Here is an 18,831-nt window from a genome sequence, read left to right as displayed (position 1 = left end):
GAAAGAAGCCACGACGTAAGACAATGGAAAGGAGAAATGTGATTCAGTCGCAGACATGATTGAAGTTATGGGATCTCTCCGTTCAAGCTTGGCGTAACACCCCGGTTGCGAGAATTGGTCTGTAGTTGAATTGCATCAAGTAAGGTATTGTAGGCTTTTCACCTCAACAGGCAGTCAAAAGTGTCAGTGCATTGCCTCTCAATGGCCCAGGAGCATACTCTCGTTATTGTCTTGAGAAAGGGAGGAGGGGCTTCACCTCTTCAGTCTCGCGGGAGTCAAAATATGACGCTATCTCACGACATGTTGCCAGTCAGCCACACCGCGCAACAAAGTTCTTTCAGTTTTCTATTAGAGGAATATCCAAACCCCTACAAATTGATTCAATTTCTCAATTTACCGCATTTCGTAGCCCTAAAAATGAAGTCTGAGCGTCAAGTCTGTTTTACCAATCACCCTCGGGAATTGGTTTCCGTGTACACCTTCGTCGCTCGTTAGTCAGCCCACGCACCACACGTAGCTACATCACCACGAGTAATAACAAGCTCTAAGCCCTGGGACTCGGCTGGGAAAAAAGGTCTATATAATAGACACCCTATCTCACCTTCAGTCTATATCATGGTCACCAGAAACATCACTTCACAGTTGGAAAGCGAACAAAGAAAAACGAACAAATCACCAAGAAAATGGCACACGCACTCATCCTCGGCGCCTCGGGCATCTCAGGCTGGTCCCTCCTCAACCAGGCCCGGACCTACCCCACGCCCACGACATTCGCCCGCATCACCGGCACCACGAACCGCCCTCTGACCCTCGAGCAGGCACGGCTGCCTGCGGATGACCCCCGACTGGCCCTCGTGTCCGGGATCGACTTCACGAAGACTGTGGACGAGGTCGCGGGGGCACTGAGGGACAAGATCCCTGATGTGGAGACTGTGTCTCACGTCTTTTACACGGGTACGTTTCAATCAGTATTCAAAACATGTTTACATAGAACTCAAGAGAACGGGGCTCTGATTGACTCCTGTTCTGCGAATGTAGCATACGTCAATGCGGACGAATCCAAGGGACAAGCGGCCGCTAACATCGACCTCCTGTCCGTCGCGATCAGGGCTATCGAAAAGGTCTCGCCGCGCCTCGCGTTCGTCGTCCTGCAGACGGGCGGGAAGGGGTACGGCCTCATGTACCCGGACAAAGTCACGCTCCGCACCCCGCTCCGCGAAGACAGCCCGCGGATCCCGCGGCCGTGGGCCGACGAGGTGTTTTACTACGCGCAGCACGACCTGCTGCAGGACCTGTCGCGGGGGAAGAACTGGACGTTTTCCGAGATCCGGCCGGATGTGATTGTCGGGTTCGCGCCGACGTCGAACGCGATGAATATGGCGAGGGGTATTGGGATCTATCTGTCTGTTTGGCGGCATGTTTTTGGTGGTGGGGCCGGGAGCGGGGGTCCTAGAGGCCGAGTGGAGGTGCCGTTCCCGGGGTCGTTGCGGAGTTACCGCGCCACGCACACGGATACCAACCAGGACGTGCTCTCCAAGATGGAGATTTTCGCGGCGGTGGTGAATCCCGAGGGATGCGGCGGGGGAAGAGCGTTTAACGTCGCGGATGGCGGGGCGGTGACTTCGTGGTCGGGGGTGTGGCCTCGGTTGTGCGAGCGCTTTGGTCTCGTCGGGGTGGCGCCTCCTCCGTCGCCCGACGCCGGCACGGGTACCGCGTCCGGATCTAGTACCCCGCCGCCGTCGATGAAGGACTTCATCGCGAAGCACGACGACGCGTGGGTCGCGCTGGCGCGGGAGCACGGGCTGGATGAGGGCGCTGCAAGAGAGTACAATTGGGATTTCCTGCATGTGATGCTGGTGGAGTGCAACTTTGATCGCGAGTACGATCTCACGCGGGCGCGCGAGGTCGGGTTCGAGGAGGGGATCGATACGGTGGAGGGGTATTTTGCTGCGTGGGAGCGGATGAGGAGTGCGAAGCAGTTGCCGACAGTTTGAAGAGTATGCTACATGAAGAGGTGGACGTGGAGTGCGTGGTCGTGTTGAGTCGACGGGCTGTTTGGAGGGAGACAGGGGGGGGATTTGATGGGAGATACCGGATTGCAAGCGGCACCACCAAGTATCTTGGATAGGTACTTAGGTAGAAAATAGTTGAAGCTCGTTATGTTCTTTTATGCGAGAATATGCAAAAGAAAACGAACTATAACACTAGAAGATAGTAACTCAATGGCGCGACGTGTCACTCTACGCATTATGTTTGTGGCCTCTTTGGGCGGTGCGGTGGTGATAACGGACCTGACCGGACTCGGCTTCGCCAAAATACTGCGCCGGCCCCTGGTGGAGGCTCAAAACAGCGACAGACGGACGCCCGACTTTATTGCAACGTTCTTGAAGGTCACCCAGACAACCTTGGATAAAAAGCCATCTGTAGCGTTCAAGCATTGTATGAACATGACGCTACTGGACGAAAACAAGACAGCGTGCATGTTGAGATCCAGTATTGTGCTAGACAACCTACTGAGTAAGGTATCTTAATCGCTGTAATACTTGCTGACATGAAGCAAACGAAGGACACCCTCTATGACCCGAGAAGAAAAGCTCTCACATCCGGGATAAGACAGACTCAACCTCGAACCCAAATACTGCCAGCTCTCTCAATATTGGAAACTGAAATATGTGAAGAAAAGCTGATATCAATCAATCACTTCAGGAGTCTATGGAAATGTCTTGTCCTAGTAGAGTATATTCATTTCCACCTCTTTCCCATAAGTTTAACGCCTACAATCTGGATTTTTGTCACAAAATAGCTAATGCCTAAAGGCTGTGCCTCGACCCCTGCCACGAGGTCTGCCTCGTTTCGCCGGCATCGTGCTGCAGGCGCCCCCCCTCTGACCGAGCGGTGGGCCTCGGGCTGTTGACGGCATGAGACTGGCCCAGGCGACAGCCATGGCGGTTCGCTGCGAGGATCCTTCACTAGAGGCCGCCGAAGCCGCCGGAGACTGGATTTGGATGGGAGTTGTGACGCCTTCCGTTGAGTCCATACTAAGCGCCGGGGTGGCCCGCGACTCCTCAACCTGGATGGAAGTAGAAGGCCCTATATTTGCGTTCATATCAAGCGTCGCAGCCGAACCCGCACTTGACTTGGGGACAAACTCAGGCGGCCATCTCTTCTTCAGAGGAAGCTGGGTCTGATCAGAAGTCTTGCCCTCATTTCCTCCATCACAATGTGCCCTTTTAGGCGGCCGTTGCGACTGACTGAGGAACCCCGTGCAATCATCGCTATCGGAAGTGTCGATATCATCGAGATCAACTGACGAATGCCGAGTGGATTTACCAGACTCCCAAACTTCATTGGGAAACGTGCCTTTGCCCCAGCGTGGTTTCTTCTTGTACTTTTCACGCGCCGCTCTCATCGCCCTTGTTTCGGGATTTTTGCACGCCCAACCCCAGGGACAATGGTCAATGTTGAGAGTTGGGTCTTGTGAATTTCCTCGGCGTTTCATGCAATTGGGGCACTTGTAACCCAAGTACGTGACAGTGCATTCCAGCCACTGGTGGCTTCCCAAACACCTGCAGCAAATCGCAGGGTTCGTGCACTGGCTCACAAAGTGGCCGGGTTCGCGGCAGTTGTGACAGATGTCCAGCAGGCTCCGAGGATCAACAGGCCTATTGACGGATCAGTTTTCAGTTCCAGTGAATTAGTGAATTGAACAATAGTGTGCTCGCTTACTGATTAAAGGTTTCAAAATTCCGATCTCCGATGGTCATCGGGAACTGCCAATTGCAAAGATGTCTGGCGTCCGAAAGTCCGTCCACAACGATGTAGAGGTCAAGAAGGCTGTGAAAGACTTTGGAAATCGCAACGTCGGTCAAAAGGCTCCATTCGTAAGCAAGGTCGTCGTTGTTTCTTATCCATTCCGTGGTCCAATTGACATCTCGCACAAGAATGTAGTACCGTTTGGGGACCATACTGATAGGAACACCTTCGAACCGGAGCAGTCTTAGCAAAGTTGAAAACTCGTCTTCCGCTCGCTTCAAGGAGGCCTCATTCCGGAAGTGTAACTCCATTATATTGCCTCTGAAGGTCACGTCCCAGACATTGTTGAATGGCCATTTGCCGCTGCTCCCCAACCGATTGCGGGCTCCGAAGTCGGTCAATCTGCGTAGCTTCTGAAAGCCGAGTTTGCCTGGAACCTTGACGGTCATTGTCAAGTTCACTGTGGCGGATGTCTTCGACGCGGACTTCTTTGATGAGGGCACCAACGAAGTCCGAGTCCCGGGCGAGGGTAGCTGGCGGTATGGGATACTATCCCCGGGGGGCTGGAGTGACTCTGTTTGGCGCGATGGCTCCGAGTGAAGAGGCGGTCCAGTACCCTGAACTCTGGCAAGGACCGCATTCAAGATCGTAGGCACGCTATCTGAAATAGCCTCTCCGACAAGACGGCATATCTCTTCGGAGTTGACATGGTACGTGGGGCCACCGGACATGGTGTTGGTCAGCCTTGTGCAAGGCAAAGAGATGTGTAAGTGCTGGGAACTGAATTGGATATGTGTTCTGAAGAATCGTGAACGAAGAGAGAGATATAGATATATATATAGAGAGAGAGAGGGGGAGGCGAAGAAAGAGAGAGAGAGAGAGAGAGAGAGAGAGAGAGAGAGAGAGAGAGAGAGAGAGATTGTGACTTGCAAATTTTCAACAAAATGTTGTGAAGGGGGGCGATGCAGAGGTTACGCTAGTGAAAACTGTGGATTTCTTCGGGCCTCACTGGACGAGGTTCGGAGGACAAGACCCAGCGGGCAAGAAGCTGCCTTCCCAGGTCCAGATGTCACCGTATCACAATCCTGGTCCCCTTGCCATTGAATAAATGCCGAAATTACAAGTACGAAAGCATACTTTGAATCCAAACAGACTACAGTGTGTAGTGGCCCACTGGTATTCACTCAGAATGAGGTACAAGAGTAAGAATACAATGAACAAATGAAACCCCAAAGTATGAAGATAGTGAGAGAAAAAACGGCAAAACTTCTCTCAGTCGCTTGGCGGAAACTTGTCCTCTGCCGACGCAAGCCTTGCCGGCAACCCCGCAGGAATAGTCAGGCCAAAGAGCTGCTGCTGCTGCTTCCCGGGCGCCTCCCCTGAATCGGTCAGACACGACAGCTGCTTCTTCACAGGCTCCAGCTGCATCGGTTCTGGCTCCGACAGAGATATTGAAACGTTTCGAGCGCGTTGAGATGCACTGCCCACGGCGTCGGAGATAGCAGCAGGCTTAGGTGTGGAGATTGACCCCTGGTGGCCTACCACGACCTCTCTTCCCCGGCTCTTCCATCTCGTGTCCCGCTCTGCCCACACTTGTCTGCACTATCTGCTTAGATGAAGTTGCAATGCCACTAAAACCAGACTTCATTCTTTCGAAGGCATTGGGAACTTTAATCTCAGGTCCCAGAGGGGAACGGCCTGAGGAGGCTCTGGGCGTCTGCATGGCTTTGTTGCCCCTCGCCTCAGCTTCGGTCCCATCCTTACCCACCGGCACACCCATGACTTGCTGGCTGTTGCCGCGGTTCGAACCGCCGACAGACGACGGCACTGATGATGCCCCAGTTGGATGAGGCTCGACCTGGCTGCTCGACTCAATGTCCTCGTCATCAACGCATTGCGTCGAAGCTTTCCCCCCAGCACCCCTTCTTGACTGGATTTTCCTATTCCTTCGTGTTTTCGGGGGAGCTGTGGTCTGACAGGTCTCACACGTAGTCTGATGTTGAGCCGAGGATGAGGCCCAAGGAACTTTGACGCTTGCGAGTTGCTTGCAATTGTCAAACATTCGCTTCGTTGCGACGGATTGGCACTCCGGGGACCAGGCCGTATGGCCTTGATCCTTAATATCCCTAAGGCCCTCATTCTTGCAGTTGGGGCACCTTTGCTTGATAGCTTTGCACAGGAATGTGCTATGCTCTTCAGCACATTTTCCGCATCGCTGAGAATTGGTGCACTGATCTTTAAAGTGACCAGGTCCGCAACAATTCACGCAGAAAAGTGGCACCGAGCGGATGTCAACAGCCCTGGATAGAACGAGCAGTTAGTGATATGTCTTTCCCTCACGCAACCTAGCCAACACCGTGGAGATGACTTACTCAGCCGCGACCTTTGATCCACTCAAGTAAACCCATTCATTGCACAGACGGAGAGCATCCTTCTCATCAGTCAGAGTCAACACAGTCCTCCCAAAAGTCCTCGCGCTGTGGACAATCTTGACCGAGTTTTCTTTTCCCCAAGCTTCGTCCCGATTGTGATTTTGCTCGAATTCTTCTCTCGACAGCCTAAGTCCGTGAACTTCGACATAGTAGTTTTCAGGGACTTGTTCAAGTTCGCCAAGTTTGAGTTCTTGGCAGACAATGTTTGAACGGCTGTAGATATCCTGCACGGCGTTGTCGTCTTTGCAGAAGAGTTTGAGCACGTTTCGATCGATGCGAGCACCCAAAACGGCATCCCAGCACGACTGTTCATGACCATGGACCCCGTCATCTGGAGCATTGTCAACGGTCCCTCTGATCTGTTGCTGTGCGCTCCTTTTCGACTTGCGTTCGCGCGTTCGTATTCTAGACACAATCTCCATGATTTGGCTTGGCTTTAGGGCGGTTGCTGCCTCGAGATACTCTGTATGTCCCTTCATCTTGAGCCTGACCGTGGGCGGCTCGCGCATGGCACGCGTTTCGATAGGCTTCAAATCTTTTCGAATAGTCTTCAGGATCTCTTCCATCCCCTGAGGACCATGTTGGGAAGGTCCTTGGAGCTGGAGGAGTTCCCTGAGCAGTGGTATCGATGCGAGTTGGCTCTGGTAGAGATCCACCAGACTCTGCACGACGCTCATAGTGACTTCCTCCGTCTCAAGCAATGTTTGTAGCTCTTTTATCATGTGGTTGAGACCCTCGGTCCGGAGCGGCTTCGTGGGCAGAGGGGGCTGGCTCCGATACGAGGGCGCAAGGGCGGATCGTGGCGGTCGTAAGGACGTGGTCGAAGCTATCGAGATTGAAAAACGAAGAGGTTAGTCTCCTACGAAGAAGAAGAAGAAGAAAACGTGCAAACCCTTGCACGTCATTCTGTCACTTGCTAGAGACCAAAGAACTTACCTGCTGGGGAAGGAGTGTATAGTCGTTGTCTCTGAGCAAGGGGCTGGTCACGATCCGAGGCGGAATCCGGCCTTTGACGCTTGCTTCTGCCCTTCTTGAAAAGCTTTTCAACTAGTCCGGCCATCTTCTCTGGTTTGGTGTCTTTCGTCAGAGATGTGTGTAGAGTGAAAGTAACGCTCTTGTCAACGAGCGATTGGTAGAGACACACCGATGTCGCTGTGGTCATCCGATGCAGACGGCCGAACATCTCTTTGCCCATTGCAAACAGCTCACCTTCGAACGCAGTCGCTTGCGCAAGCATGTCGGCGTAATCAACTTCGATTTGCTGGTCACAACCGAGGCCAACGTGGCCACCGCGTGGGCAATTCACCATTTTGACATCGCTCAGTTCAGGTGGACGGGCAAACACATGCCGCTTCCCCGTTGATTGCAGCCCGCAGCTTGCCACCGTTTTTCGGAGGCCACTTTCCTTTTTGTCTTTCCCTCTCGTCTTGTTGTTCCCTCCATTATTTCCAGACATCGACCGCACGTCGATGCATCTCATCACGCCGCACCTTCTTTGGTCTCGGGTCTAGTGTACCCGAGACTACTACCACCTCGTCGCATCATTGTTTCCCTCGTCCTCGCCCTGGACTCTTCGCCCTGGTTTTCTTCTTTGTCTTCTGTTCAAGGTCGGTGTTACGGCATTCCTGTTCAACTTGCCAGCCTACCTCGCCTTTGTACAGTAGCACACCTTAGCCCAGACTTTCAATTCAACCCACTTTTGCCCTCACCCCCCGACGGAGCAATCCGCCGGGGCCGTACCGTGTATTACGTATTGGGGTGAGATCTTCGGTGACCTTGCAGTCCTCGCATTCAATGATCACCTCACTGACCTGTTATGGATCTAGGAAAACTGGGTATATTGCGCTCCAAACCTAACTACTAACCAAAAGTAAGTGGACTTCCCCAGCGTTGCTTTGTGCTTCATGACGCGAGCCGTTTGACTGACTGGCGGACCGAGCCGCAGCAGCAGTCAACCGACTCGACCATTTTCTCCTTTCATCAAGTACGCGGCCTGCCCGTTCCTTGCATTGCTCTGATATGCTAACAGTCGTGTTGAAGCAGCTCCCGACCTTCCGCCGCGTTAGTATGCCCGCCCTGTCCTTTCCCTTCCATACGAGGCATCAGTAACAGGTCTGACAGAGTCCTCCAAGTTCCAGCCGTCTAGAGGGCGAGCTTCACCCACTCCAACGCACACAAGACCTCCTGGTGCCAGCCCGCGTGGGCGGCCAGGTCCAGCATAATCTCTTCTTTTATACGGGTATTATCGTCGCCCGGGGGGCTCGTAGGAGCCGTCTTACGCGCCGGCTTGTCGCCCTGACCCTGTATACTTCCGGCCCGCCCATCTCGGCCATTATGGCCAGGCCGGCGTCGATGTGCCGTAAGTTGCTTGTTGCTAGACTAGACTGCTGAAACTAACGGTACTTCCCAGGGATCTTGGCGTCAGTGCCGGCCCGGCCGTCCACGACGTTCGTGCCGTCGCCCAGCCGAATTCCGCACCGCCGGAAGGCACTTCGCCACTTCTTGGGCGTGCCCACGTTGGCCACGATGGCCACGGCGTCGAGCCGGCCGGTAAGTTTCTTTCCATACATTACGACGGCTTTATGTTCCTTGGTCAGGAAGAACCCCTTTGCAAATGAATCTTGCTGACCAGACTATCAGAAGAAGGGGCCCAGTCCGAGGGGGGCAGACTTGTCGAGGGGCATCGTTGGGTGAGACTCGTCGCTTCCTTTTCCTCCCATACTCATGACTGCCACTGACACTCTTCCGAGAGAGTCCCAGCCCGCTGATTGCTGACTGTATGTTGGATGGTGATTGCTCCCTTTCATTCTGCGATTGGATAAGCAAAGCTGACCATGATTCAGCAGAGTAGGTTCTCGTCGATGTGGTTTGACTAGCCGGACTCTTGGCTGGTTCCGACTGGTTGTCTGACTAGTTGCCCAGCTGGTGGTTTGTGTATTGATGGGTTCGTTTGATGGGTTTGTTTGGTGGTTTGTTTGGTTCGAATGGAGGTTGGTCGCAAGTGCTTTCACTCTATCTCTGTGACAGACGCTAACCACCCTTAGAGAAGCTTGTGGGTGATGTGGGAAGTGATGAGGATGGAAAGAATCTTTGCGAGCTCTGGTACGGCAAGTACGACGGAAGCTTCATGATGCGCCGAACAACGACTGACATGAGAGGAAGAAGAGCAGCCAGATATTGGCCCTTTTGGCCCTTTCTCCGGAAACCTCTACGTCGCCATCAAAGTTCAGAACCTCTGCGGTTGAGGGTGAGTGACTTCCTTGCGACGGATGCATTGCACAGTGGCAGCCACTTTGAGATGAATTTGTGCTAATACCCGTCATGCCAGAAGGCCGCCTCCGACCTTTGCGGCCGACCTCTGCGGCCGACCTCTGCGGCCGACCTCTGCGGCCGACCTCTGCGGCCGACCTCTGCGGTCGACCTTTCCGGCCGCCGCCGCCGCGTGGGTATGTCGCTCAGCCTGTCGTCAGCAAGCAGCGTACCCCTCCCTCAACTTCCTGAGAATAGAGACATGGAGCTAACATGAGATTGAGTGAATAGGGCAGCTTGCCCATCCCGAATTGCATGGCGGTTTTCGTATCGAAATCACTATACTGAGTTGAGCGCGTGCTTGGGGCACATTGCGCGTATTGTGTAGTTAAAAAGTGTACCGTATCGTGTGATTTCCCTTGAAAGCCTGATCCCGTTAAGGTCGATCTTTTGCGCCTGTAAAGCCGGAAAAAAACCACCACATAAAATACAACTGTCCCTTAATTTTGGTTCCCCTGTTGCCATGATCTATCGTTCGCTATCTCAATTGCCATGCCAGGTGTGTGCTTTAGCAGCAGCCTTTCAAGCTGTGGGCTGCTCAGCGTCAGGCGCCCGAGTGTGCGGGTAGAGTTCTCGGCTGCGTTTACCTTGATGAGGAACCTTCCAGGTAGCGCGGTTGCCTAAAGTACCTAAGGTGAGTTGGAAAAAGTACCGTGGTACCTCAGCTTCACCGTGGCTCCCCTAAATCCTAGATAGGTCCACACCCAACGAACCTTCCCGTCCATCTTTTCAATGGAAGCCACCTAGCGGATGCACGTGAGGTAAGGAACTAAATACCACCTACCTACCTGCCTTTCTCCATTGTCTTAGACACCTGCGAAACTTAATCACCTCACCCCAGTCCAGCGCGCTTAAATACCTCCCACGTCTCTCCATCGTGCCTGTCCCCGCCCAACACCACATTTAATAACCGCTGCATCTCCTCGTCGCCCAAACCCCACGACTCAAGATCATTCGCCCGGCATCTTCAATCGTCACATACGCACAACTTCTACCTAATCGAAAGAAGGTACCACGCCATGGCTACTTTTTTTCACCTTCCTCGCGAGCTGCGGGACATGATTTACCGGCTCTACGTCGTGTCCGACGGAGGCTATGTCCTGAATCCCGAATCCAACAGACTGAGAAATGCCATGGGCAGACCAATCGACCTGGCCCTTACGTACACGTGCAAACGCGTTGCCGACGAAATGAGGGGCCTTGCACTGGAAGCGAACACCATCACCGTTTCAACCTTTTACTCGCCACACGAACGCCACAGAGCTAGAGACTTTGATGTGGTCATGACGATGCTGCACGATTCCCTACAAAGTGCCCTCAATCGCGCAGAGCTTTTTCTCTGGGACGACATCTGCGCCGAGATCTCGGGAACATTCCCACAGTTCACACCTGTACTCGACATGATCAAGCACGATACATGGCACAGTACACAGGGCCGATCGTCCAAGCAAGGCCCATGGGGTGAACCTCCATCGGTTTACCGCGATTTTGTGCGCTTTGCGCTGCAGACGATCTCAGATTTAGATTACCGGCATCGTTTTAATGACGAGTTCGCAAAAGCCTTTTGCAATACTGATGACATCCGACCTCTTCTCGACTTGGATCCGGCCCCTTGGATGATTCCAACTCAATACGATCTTCGGCAAATGGTGGACATGCTCGGCGGGAAGTCCTCGTTAAGATCGTTTGGTTTCGTACGCGGCTGGATGGGCTCTGAATCCGCTACACGACGTGCCATGTATCGTTATTCTGCAGCAGCTGTTGGCATCCGGTTTCTGAAGTCCAATACGCTTGCGACCCGAGCGCACCTGAGAGATATCGTGTTGATTGAAGACCAGGAGTCTGTCTCGAACCCCGCGTGTCACGCCATGGGGTTAATCCCCTTTTGCCAAGAGAATCCCGCCATGCGGATAGAGCGACGCGTCAGCTTGTGGCACAATGCCTTCTTCTACCATTCAAGTATGTCAGGAGCAACTGGCTGGCGGACGAAGGAATATCGACAAGTGGAGGCCAACGAGATGTCTTTCGCCGTCGCGCGCTGGGTCATTGAGACCCTGCCACTTATCCCCGCCGGCATGCCCGCCAATTCATTCACATTAGTCTTGGACGGAGAGGGCGATCCGCAGTGTACAGAGATCTTCCAGACTGTGGTTCTGCGCGACGCTGCTTGGCAGCAGGCGATGGACGAATGCTTCCAAAGCGGCGACCTTCCTCCGGAACCGTATGGGATGAGGAGAAACAGCCAGAGAAATTACGTGGGAGCCATCTTCCCCGCCTTCAACGAGTCTTATTTATTTGACAAGTTTCCGCAGGCAATGCAAGAAATCGTCGAAGGGACGTCCATGGTTCGTTGCACCTTTGATCCCGGCGAGATTGTGGATGTGCAGCGGCTCAAGTCGATCGCGAAGCGGGAGTCATGGAGTCTGGATCACTGGAGAGTCAAGTGGTATGACCGCGAGAAGAAGACCTACGAAACTACTCCCCCATTGCCTTCATGGAGCGCAATTAAAGCTGGTTATCTATCTAATCGTCATGTTGGGCCCTTCCGCCGCTGAGGGCCTGCGGTGATAGCAATGTAGAGACTAATATCATGCAGAGCAGCCAGAGGATAGTGACGGTGCAGCACTAGATAGGACCAGCACAGGTCGTCTTGAGTTGATAATGAAAGAGAATAACAGAGGTAGGCAGCCTACCTAGCATCCGAGGAGGTCTCGTACCTCCGTCTACAGTACCTAATCGGTGATCATTCCCAATCCCTAATTTAGTTGGCTGAGCCGTTTCCGTTGTTTTTTTTTCGAAAAAGTTCCCAAAGCCCATTGAGAGACACGGCGAGCGTGTTGCTCAAGAGCTCGAAGCCTCGGGAAGTGCAGGCAAACCGTCACTGGCGATGGTAGCGAATAACAATGACTGGAGGAGGCGAGCCACCGGCGGGGGGGGGGGGGGCAGGCAAAAAAAAAAAAAAAAGAAAAGCAACCGAGTCTTTGGGGGAAGCTTCCTTTGTTCTCCACCCGCTCTGGTATCGGCAAGGTAGTCTGGCCACGTACTTATGCTCTACCTCATACGCACACACGCACACATACAGACATACACACTTGGCGGTTCTGGCTTACGATGCTGAGTCTTTTCTGCGGAATCCCTGAGGAAGGCTGCCGTCAACGTAGGTAATACGGCAGATGACAAGGGAGAGGGAAATGGGAAGGGTGGTTTTGTGCCAGCGGTACCTTACCCAGGAGCACGGAGCGGTCCCCGACACCCGGTAAGAAAAGTCGATGAGGGGTAGGTAGTTTGAACCCGGGACGAGGCCCGGGACGGGCCAAAGCGGTATCAGATCAGCGCGCAGAGTCGAGGGTATATTCAATTCACCCTGCATCAATAGAGAGACTAATTTCTCCGGGAGGGGCGGGTGAGGGGAGCGTTGGCATATTTTTATAGGTACCATCCCAGACTAACGATCATAAGGTAGTCTGGGAGATAGGGGCGTTTCAAGGTATTGGGTATGTCGTCAGAATCCATCAGAAACCTGAACATGACAAGAAACTGGGGGCAAATGAGATACACGCCTAGGCGGACGGCGTGGGGGGCGAATGATTGAGTCTCGCAGAGCGGAGCTATGAATTTACCAGTTGATCATTGCTGCCCCATGTTTTTTTCTCTTCTTAGGTAATAACTGAACTTCCATCGCAAGGTGAGACTATGGAAGCCCCCTCCTACCCTTCGATGTAGATAGGTTGGCAATAACTTTTAAAAAAAGGACTCCAAAAAGACCGTCGTCGCGGCCGGGTATCATCAAACCTCTCTTCACCGAAGACTCTCTCTGTCTCTCGCTTTCTTTGTTTCTCTCTCTCTCTCTCTCTCTCTCTCTCTCTCTCTCTCTCTCTCTCTCTCTCTCTCTCTCTCTCTCTCTCTCTCTCTCTCTCAAACTCTCTCAAACTCTCTCGCCGCCTGCCCAACTTTACCGCCCACGCTTCATACCAGCCTGACTCAGCAAGTCCACATTCCGCGGCAAGTCGAAATCGCCCCTCGCCTCGAACCAGAAGAGCATCTCCGGCTCCGGGCCCGTTGGCTTTGTCGGTTTCTTCGTCTTCTGCGACTGCGGCTGCGACTGCCCAGACATGACCACGTCCCCATCACCACCACCGCCCCCGCCCTCCTCATCGCTCTCCTCGTCCTCGTCCTCGTCATCGTCATCCTCGTCATCCTCCTCAAGCCCCCTCTTCAACCCAGTCCTGACATTGTCCACCCCCATCCGCCGCTCGTCCTCGGTATACACGTCCCCCGCCTCCTCGAGGACGTACTTTTGCACCCGCTCGACGGTCCACGCGCGCACGTCGCGCCACACCGCCTCGAGCTGGGCCTCGCCGCCGCCGCCGCCGCCGTTGCCAGCAGCAACAGGTCCACCAGCAATACCAGGTCCACCGCCAATACCAACACTGCTGCCGTCCGACAAGGAAAGAGGAGCGTTGGTACCGCGCAGCTCCCGCGTCGTCTCCCGCCCGCGCTCGACCCACTCCTCGACGCCCGGCTCGAGCTTCTTGCGGAGCAGCTGCAGCAGGATGTTCTCGTGCACGCGGCCCGGGTACGCGACGTCCGGAAAGACGTGGAGGTGCTGGAAGACGTGCGTGTTTTCCGTCAGGGTCTCGAGGAGGGATTGGAGGTTGCGGAGGAGGATTTGGGATTGTGCTTGGAGGGATGCCCTGTGTTGTGTTGCGCAAAATGTTAGTCATCTAAAAATAAAATGAAAAATTTCTTGCTTCTTCTTTCCATTGTTTGAATCGCGTGTCTTGATGAATGGGGGAGTTGCGAGGAACGAGGGAGGACGGAGGAGGGAAAGAGCTTACGGGGGAGGAAGCGGGTTGCTCTTCAAGACGTCCATCCGCAGACCCTGGATACTGTTGGAGAGCTGGAACAAACGCTGGCGCGTCTGCTCAATCGCCTTGAATTCATCGGCCGTGATGCCGAGTGCGTTCGGCTTGTCCATTTCCCGTGGTATAATCTTTGCGCCCGCTGTTTTGTGTTCGTGCGACTCTTCGCAGATTGGAGAATCGTAGAGGTTCTTGGGGGATCGTAGCGGGTGATTGAAATCGCACAGCTCACGCGACTCGACGCGCCGGAAGATCGTTGAGTGCTTAGCGAGTCGCAAGAAAGGGAGAGAGTATTGGAACAGACGAGTCGGGAGGGGATGTGACTGCGCAATTGATTCTTCGAGTAGGCAGCGTGAGGTGGTCTTGTTGAGAGTTTACCGGAACTGCAGCTCTCTCTATCCAGGTTGAGGAGGGGAGAAAAGGTTCGAGTGACGTCCTAATCCACTCGGCCGGGGAAAAGATGAGTGGGTCCAGGAGCTCCGCGTCGAACGGGGTGTGGGCAGCGATCACGGCGTCAGCACGTACCTCGCGTACCCCGCTGGCCCGGCGCAAATCCCAGCTGAACAAGCGATGCAGGGCCGGGAGCAGGGGCTATGCAGGACAGGATCCCTTTCAATTTACCTAAGATACTAAGGTAGAAGGTAGGTAGGTACGCATACAAGGGAGACCAGACAACCCCTCATCCTCAGACTCGTGCGAGGCTCTTCCGAGTCACGGGAAACCGACCACACTCAACTGGCTTCGGGTTTGCCTGCTTGACGTAAGGCATTCAAATACAGGTAACGGCGTGGTAAAGCACTCACCTTGTTAGATGAAGCCAAGGCGGTCTCATTAAATGAGCACGGCGAGTTGGGAGTGGCACGTTAAGTGAGGGAGTCTGGATATCATGACGACGGGCGAGCTGCTTAAGATGTTCTCTGAGTAATCCTTGAAGGTTGAGTGTCACGATTCAATGAGACAGGACCTTCAATGCAATTGGTACTTTGCTTATGTGCTAAGTTTTGGGCATTCATTTCCTAGGCCCCATTGAGAGCTAATATACAAAGAGCGTCTGGTCTGTCCTGAAGATCATGACCATGCGCCTGATCGCCTTGCGGATATCTGCGAGAAGGAAGAGAAAAGATGCCGCGTGCTGTAAATCAAATGATATGCCCCAACGCCCCTGTGAGATGCATTTTGGTGTCGTTATCATCATAAATATGCAAAAGATTTACTGGCCGTGAGATCCAGCTTGGTCGTGAAGAACTCTGTGGCCAGTTGTGGCGCGGTCGACCTCCCGACCGTACTTGTCCACGGGCGGGTAGCGAGCGCGACGCTCGAGGTCATCCAGGGGAATCTGCGAGCGGATGTACCTGAGAGATGTTAGTATCGAGTCTGGTGATTCATTATGCCAAGGCCACAACTTACTTCATTCTACCGTCGTCAACGGGGTCATAGTCCCAGCTGGTAAACTGGCCCTGGGTAAGAGCGCCCCATACGAGGCGACGCTTGCGCTGGGACTGCAAGACCTGCTCGGTGATGGCATCAAAGTCCCACTTGGCCTTCGTCTCGGCGTTGTACTCGTCAAGCTTTGCCTTGGCTTCCTCGTCCAGCAGCTTGCCAGTAATTGCCTTGGATGACGCCAGGTTGACCAGTTCGAGCGGATCGTGCTTGAGGTTGAACAACTGGGTGCCGTCTGCAGGGCAGTGGATGTACTTCCAAGGACCCTCTCGGATCATCATTAGTGGACTGACAGTGCCCTCGCCGGTGTATTCGGCGTAGACCTTGTCGTGGCCAGTCATGCCCTGGAGATGGGGCAGCAATGAAACACCATCCATGGGCAGACCAGGAGCAGGCTTCGTGCCGACCAAATCGCACAGCGTCGGGAGAATGTCAAGGGTAGAAACATTCTTGTCCACACGATGGGGCTCAAAGTCCTTGGGGTGGCGGACAAACAGCGGTACTCTGACGGAAGACTCAAAGTAGCTCATCTTGTACCACAGTCCACGCTCGCCGAGCATGTCGCCGTGGTCGCCGCTGAAGACGATGATGGTATTGTCGTCCAGACCGCACTTCTTGAGAACGGACAAGAGCCTTCCGACGCAGTCATCAACGTAGCTGACAGCGCCGTAGTATGCGCGGCGAGCCCGCTTGATCTGGTCGTCGGTGAAATCGTAGTCCCAAAGATCGCAGACCTTCATGAGACGCTTGCTGTGGGGATCCTGTTCTTCCTTGGGAATGCGAACCTTGGGAAGAGCAATATCGACATCCTCGTAGAGATCCCAGTACTTGTCCTCAATCGTGTAGGGGTCATGAGGGTGAGTCAAAGACACGGTGAGAGCGAAAGGGCGCTTCTCAGGACCCTCACGGACGTGGTCGTAGAGGAACTGAGTGGAGCGGAACATGACTTCCTCGTCGTAATCCAGCTGGTTGCTTCGCACGCAAGTGCCGGCTTGGAGGATGGAGCTGGAGTTGTGATACCACTCAAGGCGGGTGTCTGGCTCATCCCAGTTAACGACCCAGCCAAAGTCGCCGGGGTAAATGTCGCTAGTCAAACGAGTCTCATAGCCGTGAAGCTGATCCCCGATGAAATGCATTTTGCCTGCCAGCGCAGTCTGGTAGCCCTTCAGACGCAGGTAGTGTGCGTAGGTGGGAATCTCACTGGAGATCTGGCTGGCGTTGTCGTAAGCACCAATCTTCATGGGCAAAAGACCGGTGATCAAACTCATGCGGGATGGTGCGCACAACGGGGAGGGGCAGTAGGCAGAGTCGAACTGAACAGACTCGGCGGCAAGAGCATCCAGGTTTGGTGTCTTGATCTGTGATTCGGGGTTGTACATCTTGAGCTGGGGTGCGGCCAGTTGGTCGGCCATGATGAAGAGGATATTGGGCTGCTTCGCGCTCGGTGCGCCATTGCCGTTGCCGTTGGCAGACTTGCCATTGGCGGGTTGCGCCAGAGGCGATGAGGGAAGTGAGTTGAGATCGGGAGCCATTGTGCTTGTAGCCAATGGTCTCGAGTAAGAATTGTTTATTGAAACTTGAGCAAGTTTGTTGGAGATGGTGGTTGTGGTGTTGTGGAAGGAAAATGTTTGTGGCTTGTGAGAGGGCTTATAACGAGCCGATGTGAGTATGTGTGCTCGTGTGTCAAGTGCGACGGTGAGCAGTGATTGAAAAGTTTCTAAGTGACCAAGGACAAGGGATGGTCAGTGATTAGGAGGAAAGCACAATGGATTGAGTCTTCCGGATGATCTAGAAAAGAGAGAAGGAAGTTAATCATAATTCATGTGGGAGTAAGCGTCCTTTAAGAAAGTGAGCCAAGAGAAGAGAGCGAGAGCAGTCCCGTCCGCCTCGACAGTCCACCTGCCTGACCTAGGACCAGCCATGGGCCATGGCCCTAGGAGCCCGATAGGAAGGGACGACGGGACGTGGAGAAGACGGGCGTGGATAGATGGACAGGAGGGCGAGGCAAGGAGAAGCAGCGCCAGACACCAAACGCCAAACGGGGGCCACGCCAATGCACAGACACTGCATATGCACCAAACGAGGGATCTGCGGAGTACTTGAGATAAGGATACCCCAGACCCCGTCGCATTGCCAGGAGGTGCCCAAGTGGCTCGTGCAGTATGGTGGGGCTTATCCCGACTCATGCAATGTCACGGGGCTCTGGCTGCTTCTTTCCTCCCACCCATCGTTGGTGACTTGGAGTACTCCGTACACGTACATAGCAAGGCCACATGTGCCAGGAGCAATACGGTGAGGTGGCCGATGAGCGGGAAGGAACGGGGTGAAGGGACAACACCTTACACCTGACAGATGTGGGTGGCAGAGGACAGCAGGGTCGCCCGGAGCCCGTTCCCGTCATTTTCAACAAATTCTCTCTCCGGTCACCGATCCAATGATGAAGGAAGGAAGGTGCCCTACCGTGCACTCCGTGTAGGTCATCAGCCAAAAAACTGTCAGACAGCAGCAGCAGCCATGCAATTCCAACCCGCGTTACCAAACTTGTTTAGTCACCGCCTAAATTCTGCTTCCTCCACCTTCTTCTCCCTTCGCCATTCCATGATACGGATAATTCATTACAATTTCCAAAGCACACTACCGCACTACCTTAAGCCCTTCGCTACGCTTACACCTGGCACGCCTGCGTAGTCTGTGAATCTATCCAAGGAAGACAGGTCGAGCGCAGTGCGTCAAAAGTATGGCGTTTTCCGATCAGCCGATTGCGAAATAGCCCATGCAAAAGCACCGACCAGCCACTCATACACTTTGTCAGTATGGCGGCAACATCAACTCGTCGTTACAGTCTGTCTTTTGTCATGTAATGAGCTCTGCATGCTGGAGTATCCATATCCGCATCACAAGAAGCAATTTCTTCTCCATCTGGCTCCATTCTGCATCACCCTTCAACGCTCCTCCGCGATAAGGCTAGTCGCTTTTTCTCTCACCGTGGGACCCGAGCCACTCCATGCGACAAGCGATGGCTGGCGGTGTGAATA

General features: G+C 53.9%; 6 protein-coding genes across 6 annotated transcripts; 2 read left to right on the top strand and 4 right to left on the bottom strand.

Moving 5' to 3' along the window:
• The first annotated feature begins 496 nt into the window (after positions 1 to 496).
• On the top strand, positions 497 to 2,176 carry BDZ83DRAFT_795883 (uncharacterized protein). The gene is made up of 2 exons (XM_060515852.1): positions 497 to 954; positions 1,039 to 2,176. Exons 1-2 carry the CDS (start codon positions 684 to 686, stop codon positions 1,992 to 1,994), a joined length of 1,227 nt encoding a protein of 408 aa, XP_060360497.1. The 5' UTR covers positions 497 to 683; the 3' UTR covers positions 1,995 to 2,176.
• A 171-nt stretch (positions 2,177 to 2,347) lies between these two features.
• Positions 2,348 to 4,672, bottom strand: BDZ83DRAFT_635135 (uncharacterized protein). The gene is made up of 2 exons (XM_060509148.1): positions 3,727 to 4,672; positions 2,348 to 3,662 (listed from the first exon to the last, which is right to left on the bottom strand). The coding sequence occupies exons 1-2, from the start codon at positions 4,482 to 4,484 to the stop codon at positions 2,804 to 2,806; spliced, it is 1,617 nt and encodes a 538-aa protein (XP_060360496.1). The 5' UTR covers positions 4,485 to 4,672; the 3' UTR covers positions 2,348 to 2,803.
• Positions 4,673 to 5,266: 594 nt separating this feature from the next.
• On the bottom strand, positions 5,267 to 7,100 carry BDZ83DRAFT_45502 (uncharacterized protein). The gene is made up of 3 exons (XM_060503176.1): positions 6,126 to 7,100; positions 5,690 to 6,053; positions 5,267 to 5,601 (listed from the first exon to the last, which is right to left on the bottom strand). Exons 1-3 carry the CDS (start codon positions 6,905 to 6,907, stop codon positions 5,398 to 5,400), a joined length of 1,350 nt encoding a protein of 449 aa, XP_060360495.1. The 5' UTR covers positions 6,908 to 7,100; the 3' UTR covers positions 5,267 to 5,397.
• Positions 7,101 to 10,336: 3,236 nt separating this feature from the next.
• On the top strand, positions 10,337 to 12,428 carry BDZ83DRAFT_635122 (uncharacterized protein). The gene has a single exon (XM_060509147.1). It carries the CDS (start codon positions 10,514 to 10,516, stop codon positions 12,047 to 12,049), a length of 1,536 nt encoding a protein of 511 aa, XP_060360494.1. The 5' UTR covers positions 10,337 to 10,513; the 3' UTR covers positions 12,050 to 12,428.
• A 1,018-nt stretch (positions 12,429 to 13,446) lies between these two features.
• BDZ83DRAFT_756109 (mediator of RNA polymerase II transcription complex subunit 8-domain-containing protein) lies at positions 13,447 to 14,472 on the bottom strand (the record flags this gene model as incomplete). The annotated part of the gene is made up of 2 exons (XM_060514702.1): positions 13,447 to 14,188; positions 14,333 to 14,472. 2 exons carry the CDS (start codon positions 14,470 to 14,472, stop codon positions 13,447 to 13,449), a joined length of 882 nt encoding a protein of 293 aa, XP_060360493.1.
• A 799-nt stretch (positions 14,473 to 15,271) lies between these two features.
• Positions 15,272 to 17,794, bottom strand: BDZ83DRAFT_635116 (choline-sulfatase). The gene is made up of 2 exons (XM_060509146.1): positions 15,764 to 17,794; positions 15,272 to 15,708 (listed from the first exon to the last, which is right to left on the bottom strand). The coding sequence occupies exons 1-2, from the start codon at positions 17,326 to 17,328 to the stop codon at positions 15,567 to 15,569; spliced, it is 1,707 nt and encodes a 568-aa protein (XP_060360492.1). The 5' UTR covers positions 17,329 to 17,794; the 3' UTR covers positions 15,272 to 15,566.
• Between the last annotated feature and the right edge of the window lie 1,037 nt (positions 17,795 to 18,831).

The sequence above is a fragment of the Colletotrichum acutatum genome, assembly GCF_030867785.1.
Source record: "Colletotrichum acutatum strain CBS 112980 chromosome Unknown BDZ83scaffold_117, whole genome shotgun sequence".
NCBI lineage: Eukaryota > Fungi > Ascomycota > Sordariomycetes > Glomerellales > Glomerellaceae > Colletotrichum > Colletotrichum acutatum.
Note: the sequence above shows the minus strand (reverse complement) of the source record. Positions and strands in the feature narration are given on the sequence as shown.

What these genes read in the sequence shown, in the direction of transcription:
- BDZ83DRAFT_795883 (XM_060515852.1), top strand. Translation starts at nt 684, where the DNA reads ATGGCACACGCACTCATCCTCGGCGCCTCGGGCATCTCAGGCTGGTCC. An exon ending in GTCTCACGTCTTTTACACGG is followed by an intron (nt 955 to 1,038) that starts GTACGTTTCAAT and finishes CTGCGAATGTAG; the next exon opens with CATACGTCAATGCGGACGAA.
- BDZ83DRAFT_635135 (XM_060509148.1), bottom strand. Translation starts at nt 4,484, where the DNA reads ATGTCCGGTGGCCCCACGTACCATGTCAACTCCGAAGAGATATGCCGT. An exon ending in AATTTTGAAACCTTTAATCA is followed by an intron (nt 3,663 to 3,726) that starts GTAAGCGAGCAC and finishes ATCCGTCAATAG; the next exon opens with GCCTGTTGATCCTCGGAGCC.
- BDZ83DRAFT_45502 (XM_060503176.1), bottom strand. Translation starts at nt 6,907, where the DNA reads ATGATAAAAGAGCTACAAACATTGCTTGAGACGGAGGAAGTCACTATG. An exon ending in GGATCAAAGGTCGCGGCTGA is followed by an intron (nt 6,054 to 6,125) that starts GTAAGTCATCTC and finishes CGTTCTATCCAG; the next exon opens with GGCTGTTGACATCCGCTCGG. An exon ending in AAACACGAAGGAATAGGAAA is followed by an intron (nt 5,602 to 5,689) that starts ATCCAGTCAAGA and finishes AGGTCGAGCCTC; the next exon opens with ATCCAACTGGGGCATCATCA.
- BDZ83DRAFT_635122 (XM_060509147.1), top strand. Translation starts at nt 10,514, where the DNA reads ATGGCTACTTTTTTTCACCTTCCTCGCGAGCTGCGGGACATGATTTAC.
- BDZ83DRAFT_635116 (XM_060509146.1), bottom strand. Translation starts at nt 17,328, where the DNA reads ATGGCTCCCGATCTCAACTCACTTCCCTCATCGCCTCTGGCGCAACCC. An exon ending in GTTGACGACGGTAGAATGAA is followed by an intron (nt 15,709 to 15,763) that starts GTAAGTTGTGGC and finishes AACATCTCTCAG; the next exon opens with GTACATCCGCTCGCAGATTC.